General features: G+C 50.4%; 1 protein-coding gene across 1 annotated transcript in view; it reads left to right on the top strand.

The window, feature by feature from the left end:
- Window positions 1-3,377: 3,377 nt before the first annotated feature.
- The window catches only part of Cltb (clathrin, light chain B), an 18,783-nt gene continuing 12,442 nt past the window's right edge, over window positions 3,378-9,718 (top strand). Inside the window, exon 1 of the mRNA XM_013015978.1 lies at window positions 3,378-3,710. Within this exon, the coding sequence (XP_012871432.1) occupies window positions 3,500-3,710 (211 nt within the window). The 5' untranslated portion in view covers window positions 3,378-3,499. The remainder of the gene's footprint in view (window positions 3,711-9,718) is intronic.

Genomic DNA, 9,718 nt, shown 5'->3' with positions numbered 1-9,718 from the left:
CCCGGGCTGGCTTTGAACCGAGATCCTCAGATCTCAGCCTCCTGAGTAGCTAGGATTACAGGCGTGAGCCACCAGTGCCCGGCTCCAGCTTATATGTTGATATGAGTATCTTGCTACTTTTTCCCTGAGTTATCCTCAGAGCAAAATCCTATGATCCTCCTATGCTTCCCTATGATCCTATGCTTCCCAGGTAGCTGAGTCTGTAGATGCGAACCACCACACATCACTGGGAATATTGGTACTTAACAGTTTTTAGAATGGACATGAGAGGCAGGGAATGTGGCTTAGTGGTAGAGTGCTTACCTAGCATGCATGAGGCCTTGGGTTCGATTCCTCAGTACTACATAAAACTTGTGGGAATGTAGCTCAGTGGTAGAGTGCTTGCCTAGCATGCATGAAACCCTGGATTTGATTCCTCAGTACCACATAAGCAGAAAAAGCCAGAAATGGCTCTGTGGCTCAGGTGGTAGAGCTCTAGTTTCAAACAGGAACAGTACCCTCAGCCTTGAGCTGAGGAACAGCACCCAGGCCCAGAGTTCAGTCCCACAACCAACCAAAAAGTAAATAAGTAAATAAATGAAATGTACATGTAGCTCATGTGGCCTGAAGCTATCTTGTTGGAAATGAATATATAAATCTACTTGAAAGGCCGAGCGCCGGTGGCTCATGCCTGTCATCCTAGCTACTCAGGAGGCTGAGATCTGAGGATCGCGGTTCAAAGCCAGCCCAGGCAAGAAAGTCCGCGAAACTCCTATCTCCAATAAACCACTCAGAAAACCAGAAGTGGCGCTGTGGCTCAAGCAGTAGAGCACTCACCTTGAGCTGAAGAGCACAGGGACAGCGCCCAAACTCACAGTTCAAGCCCCACGACTGACCAAAAAAAAAAAAAAAATCGACTTGAAGTTTGAAGCTGCATTTGTGAAAACAGAGTGGAATACATTAATAAGACATGGAATAGGGGTTGATGAATGAATTGATTACATGTTACACATTCCTTATGTTTGCATTTTTGTGTGTGTATGTGAATACTGGGGCTTGAACTCAGGGACTACCCAGTTAGTAGGAGATAAAAGTCTCATAGACTTGGGCTGCTTGGGCTGGCTTTGAACCTCAATCCTCAGATCTCAGACTCCTATATAGCTAATACAGTACCCAGTTTCATTTTCCTTTTTCTTTTTTTTTTTTTTTTTTTGCTTGTGGGGCTTGAACTTAGGCCTGAGAACCGCTCCTAAACGTTTTTTGCTCCAGGTTAAAGCTCTACCACTTTGAGCCATAGCACCACTTCTGGTTTTCTGGTGGTTAATTGGAGGTAAGAGTCACACAGACTTTTCTGCCCAGGGTGGCTTTGAACCATGATCCTCAGGTCTCAGCCTCCTGAGTAGCTAAGATCACAGGCATGAGATCAATGCCAGGCTAGTTTTGATTATTTTATCCAATGGAGGTGGAGCCTGGTGCAAGGAAATAGGTCATAGCTCCTGGACTCTGCCCCCTATCGGCCACTTTCTTACCTGCAGTGCCCTGGTATTCTGCCTCAGCACGCATGCGCAGGCTTAGAAGCCAGAATCAAAACTGGATGGAGATTCTGAAACTGTGAGCCCAAATAAAGCCTTTCTTCTAAGTTTTGCTCAGGTATTTTGTCAGATTTTTTTACTCAGATTTGTACAATGACAACTGTAAAACACCACTGAGAGAAATTAAGAAGACAAAAAATAGACATCCATGTTCACATATTGAAAAGACAATATTGTTAACATAGCAATGCAACTCAGAGTGATCTATACATTTAACAAAGCCCCTATCAAAATCCCAATGATGAGCTGGGCACTGGGGGTTCACGCCTGTCATCCTAGCCACTCAGGAGGCTGAGATCTGAGGATCACAATTCAAAGCCAGCCTGGGCGGGAAAGTCCATGAGACTCTTATCTCCAATAAACAACTTAGAAAACCCGAAGTGGTGCTGTGGCTCAAGTGGTAGAGAGCCTGCTTTGAGTTGAAGAGCTGAGGGACAGTGCCCAGGTCAGAGTTCAAGCCTTATGACTAATAACAACAACAAAAAAACCCCAATGATGGCAGAGTGGTACACATCTGTAATCCCAGAGAATAAGATACTGTGGACACAAAGACAGGAGAATCTTGAGTTCAAGACCAGCCCCAGGCAAGTAAATTAGGGAGACCGTATTGTTTCTTTCTTTTTTCTTTTTCTTTTTGGTTGGTCATGGGGCTTGGGTGCTGTCCCTCAGTTCTTCAGCTCAAGGAAGGCGAGCGCTCTACCACTGGAGCTACAGCACCACTTCTGGTTTTCTGGTGGTTTATTGGAGATAGGAGTCTCACGGTCTCTCCTGCCCGGGCTGGCTTTGAACCTCGATCCTCAGATCTCAGCCTCCTGAGTAGCTAGGATTACAGGTGTGAGCCACCAGCGCCCAGTGCCCGGCGACCGTGTTGTTTCAAAACAAAGAAAGAGCAGGCGCTGGTGGCTCACACCTGTCACTCAAGCTTCTCACTAGGTTGAAATCCAAAGGTGGTGGTTCAAAGCCATCCTGGACAGCATGCATGAAGCCCTGGGTTCGATTCCTCAGTACCACAGAAACAGAAAAAGCCAGAAATGGCGCTGTGGCTCAAGTGGTAGAGTACTCACCTTGAGCAAAAGAAGCGCAGCGACAGCTCCCAGGCCCCAAGTTCAAACCCCAGCACTGCAAAAAGTATATAAAATAGAAATGAAAACATACGGAACGTGTGACATGTGAACCAATCCGCCCATCAACTCCTATTCCACGTCTTGTTCTACTAGATATTCCTAAACTCAGCTTCAAAGTTTAAAAAGCAGAAAGGCAGCGGCGGAGCTGTGGCTCCAGTGGTAGAGCACTACTGGTCTCGGGCGAGAAAATCTCAGGGCTGGCGCTCAGGGCCCTGAGTTCAAGACTTCATGAACAGACAAAGTGTTGGTGACCTAGATTGTCAGTCATCCTAGCTACTCAGCAGCCTGGAGACCTGAGGATCCAGGGGTCAGAAACGTCTCCCACCCGCGGGGGGGGGTGACCCTCCACAGACGCTGTGTGCAGATGCAGTGACCCCCTCCACCTGGCCTCTCCAGATGTGGGGTTCCCGGGGTGGGGGGCCGGCCCAGGGAGGGGTGGGAGCCTGGGGGGGGGTGCTGATCCGTCCATCCAGCAGCCGCATGAGTCAGGAGCAGATCCGGGCCGCTGGAGCCGGGGTGCCCCCCCCCCCGTGCCCGCGGGTCCCCTCCCTCGGCCGGTGACATCACCGCATTCCGGTCCCCGGGCTCCTCCCGCCCTGCAGCCGCAGTGACAGGCGAGCCGGGCCCGGGTGGCGGAGGAGGAGGAGGAAGTGCGGGGCCTCCGCCCCCCTCCCCAGCCCCAGCGCCGCCCGCCTGTCCGTCCGTCCGTCCGTCCGTCCGTCCCCGCGCCAGGCCCGGGCGTAGCCAGCCGAGAGTCTCGCCGCCCCGCACGGTGTCGGGGGTGGGGTGGGAGGGACGGACAACATGGCTGATGACTTCGGCTTCTTCTCGTCGTCCGACAGCGGGGTCCCCGAGACGGCGGCGGCGGCGGTGGCGGCCGAGGAAGACCCGGCGGCCGCCTTCCTGGCCCAGCAGGAGAGCGAGATCGCCGGCATCGAGAACGACGATGAGGAGGCCTTCGGGGCACCTGCCGCAGGCCAGGTGTCCTCGGCCCAGCCCGGACCCACGGGGGGCGGTGAGTGCAGGGGGGCTCCCCCCCCGGGGGGCTGAGGGGACCCAAGGCCTCACCTGGTGGGGGAGACCCCACCTGGAGGACCCCCCCACACCTCCATCCAGCCCGGGGGATGGGGGGAGATCGGGGATCCCACTGAGGCCTACCCCAGGCTTGGAGATCACCACCACCACCAGCGACCTGGGGCATGAGCCCAGGCCTGGCCTGGGGCTGACTCTGGGGACATTGTATCCCCACATCCGCTCCCACACGGCCTGTCTGTCTGTCAATCCAACCCTCCCCCTTCCCCCCCCCCAGTTCTAAGAGTCTCCTGATGGCCTGGCTGACCCAGGCTCCCACCTAAAGTGTCCTAGGTATGGACAGATCACATTGCTCCTGGGCACTTAGCTCTCATCCAGCCCCGGGGTGGGGGGAAGTAGGGGACACTGGGTTCCCCCAGAATGCACAGATCCTCCCCTGGGGACCACCCTGCGGGCCACTGGGCGGGACCTGCTAATGACATCCAGTGGTTTCATGTACCATTACTGAACAGATGGCAGAGACAAACACAGGCTCAACATGTACATTTCTTCTTCTTCTTTTTTCTGGTACCCATCCTGGGCAAAAGCACTGTCCCTGAGAGCACTCTCCTATGGGAGCCGTAGCTCCACTTCTGGCTTTTTACTGGTTCCTTGGAAATAAGTGTCTCAAGGACTTTCCTAGCTTTGAATCTCCATTGGGAGATCTCAGCCTCCTGAGTAGCTAGGGTTCAAGGTATGAGCTACCAGCACCAAGCAACATGGCCACAATTTAATAACTAGTGCATGACATTTCACGATGTGTCTGAGTCACTAAGTCCTTCCCATCTATTCGTTTGTTTGTTTGTTTTTGCCAGTCCTGAGGCTTGAACTCTGGGCCTGGGCTCTATCCCTGAGCTTCTTTTGCTCAAGGCCAGCACTCTACCACTTGAGCCACAGCGCCACTTCAGGCTTTTTCTGAATAGTTTCTTGGAGTCATATGGTCTTTCCTGCCCATACTGGTTTTGCACCCTGATCCTCAGAGCTTGACTTCCTGAGTAGCCAGGATGACAGGCATGAGCCACTGATACCTGCCTAGTTCTTCCCATTTGGACTGTGTAGTCTTCCACATGCCTGTCTGAGTTACAGCCTGGTCAGGAATGGGGTACACAGGAACTTTCAGGGTTCTCTAACCATTAACTTAGGGGGTTCCCAAAGTTGGTGCAGGGCTACTATCATGGTTAGCTTCTGATCTCAGGGTCCAGGACCTGGCTACCTCAATAATACTGTGTTTGTCAGTGAAGTTCTTGCTCTGATTTTTGGCTAGAAGGAATTACTTCTTAAAATATTTTAGCAGTGTCAAGCACTGGTGGCTCACGCCTGTCATCCTAGCTCCTTAGGAGGTTGAAATCTGAGGATCTTGGTTTGAAGCTAGCCCAGGCAGAAAAGTCTGTGAGAGTCTTATGTTCAATTAACTAGTAAAAAGCCAGAAATGGAGGTGTGGCTCATGGAGTAGAGCACCATGACTGAGCAAAAAATTAAAGGATAGTACCCAGGCCCAAATACCAACACAATATACACATAGGTGTATATAGTAATATACTACCTTTTATATGTATAGATGTATACTATATATAATATATTCTACTGTTATATATTATGTCATATATTACACATATCTGTAATATTTATTATATTTATATATTACATATATGTATATATCACATATAATTATTTACATATATACTAATATATGTTTCATACCTACGTAATATATAGTGAAAGCAAATAGATCTTATTTCCTGTTTGGTCATTTTTGGAGGGGTTTATGGGCTCATTGCATGTATATATATATATATATATATATATAATGTTTATAATCCAGCCATCATGTTTATACTCATTTGACATTTACTAAGCACCTACTTCATGCTGCGCCCACTGGGGGCGGGGGTTGCAGAAATGAAAGACAGTTCCCAGGGCTGAGGGGTTGAAGCAACTCTCTCCACTCAGTATGAGAAATGTAGCAAGCCTTATTGTAACAGGAGGGACTGATGTGTGACTTTGATTCCAGGCTTCCCAGCTCTGGACTCCATGGTCTTTGAAATGCTGGGTTGAACTAGGCAATGGAGTGATCCTAGCTACTCAGGATCTGAGATCTGAGGGGTTTGAGGTTCAAAGCTAGCCTGGACAGAAAAGTCCATGAGACTCTTATCTCCAACCAACCAGAAAAAAGTTGGAAGTGGAGGTGTGGCTGCAGGTGGGAGAGAGCTAGCCTTGAGTGAAAAAGCCAAGCTAGAGCTCAAGGCCATGAGTTCAAGCCCTGGAACACACACACACACACACACACACACACAAATACACCAATGTTGTGTTACTCTTGGGAGATGCCTGAATGTGGCATTTGTGCATTCAAGGCTGGCACTCTATCACTTGGCCCACACCTTCACTTCTGGCTTTTTGATGGTTCATTGGAGGATAAGAATCTCATATAGACTTTCCTGCTCAGGTTGGCTTCAAAGAATGATCCTCAGATCTCAGGCCTCCTGAGTAGCTAGGATTACAGGCATGAGCCACTGTACCACTGGATACAATATAGATCTTCTGAAACAGCGTCTCTTTGCCGGACACCCCCTTTCCTGTGCCCCAGGGAATTTCTGGCAACTCCCTGGCCAAGTTCTTGCACTGTATCCATTTATCCACACCCCCCTTGAGACCTCTCCTGGCCCAACCCTGCCTCCCTGGGTGCAGGCGCCCCTCCCTAAGGTTGCAGAACCCCATCAACAAGAAGGACCAGAGGAATTCAGGCTGAGGGCAGCTCTCCTGGTTAGAGTCAGCCTGGAAGGGCGGGGTCCTTTCTGGCAGGTTGGGCCACTGATTGGCCCTGGACCTGAAGTGACAGGGAAGATCAACCAATCGTGTGCTTTCTTCTTCCCACCTGTGTTTGGCGGCTGGGTATGTGTGTGTGTGTGTGGGGGGAGATCTTCTCTGCTACCTTTCTGAATGGCCATCTGGGGACCTGGTTGGGGGTGGGAGGGTGCGGGGTACCCCAAGGGGAGAGAGGTGTTCCAGTCTCAGCTACAGTAAGCTTCTCCCCTGGGTTAGATCACTGGCCAGCCTGGGTGCTGGCTACTTTGTTTCTATTTATTCCCCCCTACCTCTCCTCCTCTCCACCCCCCCATTCCTTGGGAAGGATCCAGAAGGGCTACATTTTCACACCCAGTTTTCTGGGCTGCAAGCCTGGTTCTGACTTGCTCTGGGCAAGTCTTGTTTCTCCTGCTGGGCTTTTTAGTAAGCCCCTAGGAATGTTCTGGACTCATGTCTGCCCTTGCTCTGAAGGAAGCCACACACTCAGAACCATTTGTATTAGTGGGCCTTGCTGCTGTCTCTGCTGGGTTCTGCTTACAGCCCCAACAGGATAAATGTGTATTCATCACACATGGAGAAATCTGTGCACGGTGCATGTGGATTCCCACGGCTGTCTGTACTCAACGGGGCTGAGACTGTTGCTGATCAGCCTGAGGAGAGTCAGCCTGCCTCTCCAACCCCATTCCAGTGCGCATGTGCTGCCACTGGAACTTGAACTCAGGCCCTGCTGCTCTACCACTTGACCCACATCGCCCCACTTTTGACTTTCTGGTAATAAGAGTCTCACCGACTTTCCTGCCTGAGCTGGCTTTGAACTGCCATCCTCAGAGCTCAGCCTCCTGAGTTGCTAAAATGACAGGCCTGAGCCACCAGTGCCCGGCTCTCAGTCCCATTCAAAAAGGCCTCACCTGTAAACTCACATTATTGTGAGTGGAACCCGGGGGCCCTAGGGAGCAAACAACCCATGCAGGGGACAGGAGAGCAGGTGACAGGGCAGGTTGGAATTCACCTTTGTGGTTGTCTGCAAAGTCAATTAGGATTTATGTCAGGTGGGAATTATTATTATTGCTATTTTTGTGCCAGTCTTGGGGCTTGAACTCAGGGCCTAGGCACTGTCCCTGAGCTTCTTTGGCTCAAGTCTAGCACTCTACCATTTGAACCACAGTGCTACTCCTGGCTTTTTCTGTGTATATGGTACTGAGGAATCGAACCCAGGGCTCCATGCATGCTAGGCAAGCACTCTACCACTGAGCCACCTTCCCAGCCCTCAGGTGGGAATTTTTTGCTGTGGGATTCCTGATCCCTCACTGCAGTCCTTCTAGGCCCTCGGCCTTCAGGTCTCAGCTATCTGAGGGTGCAGGGTTAGTTACCCCTCTGTGGGGTGCCTTGGCCCTGTGGCTATTTGGTGGAAGGCACTGCAGGAGCTAAGAAGCCTTGTAAAGTTAGAATGGATTCCTAAGAGCAATCAATGACCATTTAGCCAAGACTTGCTGCTCCCTTATTCTGTGAAGGAGCAAGCTGACAAGGACACGGTACCTGCCTCCAGGGTTTACAAGTCATTACACAAGGTGGGGAGTGGGGGGTGGGGGGTGGGCGGGGACAACACAAGGCACGTCATCTAGTATTTACACCAAAAGTGAGGCCTTCCTTTTCATACCTAGGGAAGTCGACGAAACAGGTGCAGCCAGGTTCCAGTGCTTCACGCCTGTCATCTGAGCTATTCAGGAGGTTGAGATCTGAAGATCATGGTTCAAAGCCAGCTTGGGCAGCCAATGAACCACCAAAAGGCTGGAAGTGACGCTGTGGTTCAAGTGGTGGAGCACCATTCATGAGCAGAAAAGCTAAGGGACAGTGCCTAGGCCCTGAGTTTAATCTCCAATACTGGCACACACACACACACACACACACACACACACACACACACACACTCCACTAATAAGAAGAAGCAGGTGTAGGCTTTCCAGAGGAAGTGACTTGGGAACTGGACCGTACAGAGAAAGAATGGATCCACAAATGATTCTCGCCTTCATGCTTCCGATTTTAGCTATTCAGGAGGCCGCGATGGAGAGAATCAAAGCCAGCTTGGGTAGAAAAGTCCTGAAGAGGGGCTGGGAAGGTGGCTCAGTGGTAGAGTGCTTGCCTTGCATGCATGAGATCCTGGGTTCGAATCCTCAGCACCACATAAGCAGAAAAAGCTGGAAGTGGTGCTGTGGCTCAAGTGGTAGAGCACTAGCCTTGAGCTGAAAAGCTGAGGGACAGCGCCCAGGCCCAGAGTTCAGGCACCATGATTGGCACAAAAAAAAAAAGTCCTGAAGAATCATCTCACAAACAAAAACAAAACACACAAAAAAACATTTTTTTAAAAAGAAAAACACAGCAGCTGGGCGCTGGTGGCTTATGCCTATCATCCTAGCTACTCAGGAGGCTGAGATCTGAGGATCGTGGTTCAAAGTCAGCCTGGGCAGGAAAGTCCGTGAAACTCTTATCGCCAATAAACCACCAGAAAACCAGAAGTGGTTGTAGCTCAAGTGGTAGAGCGCTAGCCTTGAGCTGAAGAGCTGAGGGACAGCGCCCAGGCCCAGAGTTCAAGTCCCACGACCAACAACAACAACAAAAAAAGACTGTATGTGCTAATTTCCAGTACTCAGGAATCTAAGGTGGAAGATTATAAGTCTGAGGTGAACTTGGATCAATCAAATCCTGTCTTAAATAATAATCCTGTCTTAAATAATGATGATGATGATGATGATGATGATGATGATGATGATAATCTCCAGAGACGGAAGCAGAATTTAGGGGAGTTGTGAGAGGAAGCAGGTCAGGATTAATGGGCAGAGCCAGATCTCAACATTCTTCATAACCTGTACTTGAAAGGTTAGAAGTGCTCATTTGGCAAGAATGTCCTGAACCCTTGTTATGTGCCAGTTAGTGCTCCAAGTACTCGGCCTGTGATGAGGAAAACAGGTACTAAGCACACAACTGAAGAGGTTGGGCTGTGGTGAGTATGGCAGGCTGATACCACGGGAGAGCCTGAGCCGAGTTAGGTCTGGGACTGAGAAATCCACTAGGCCTTTGTGTGTGTGTGTGTGTGTGTGTGTGTGTGTGTGTGTGTGTGTGTGTGTGTGTGTGTGTGTGTGTGTGTGTGTG

Source organism: Dipodomys ordii, unplaced genomic scaffold (genome assembly GCF_000151885.1).
Source record: "Dipodomys ordii isolate 6190 unplaced genomic scaffold, Dord_2.0 Scaffold29, whole genome shotgun sequence".
NCBI classification, from domain to species: Eukaryota; Metazoa; Chordata; class Mammalia; order Rodentia; family Heteromyidae; genus Dipodomys; species Dipodomys ordii.
This window is presented reverse-complemented; position numbering and strand designations above follow the sequence as displayed.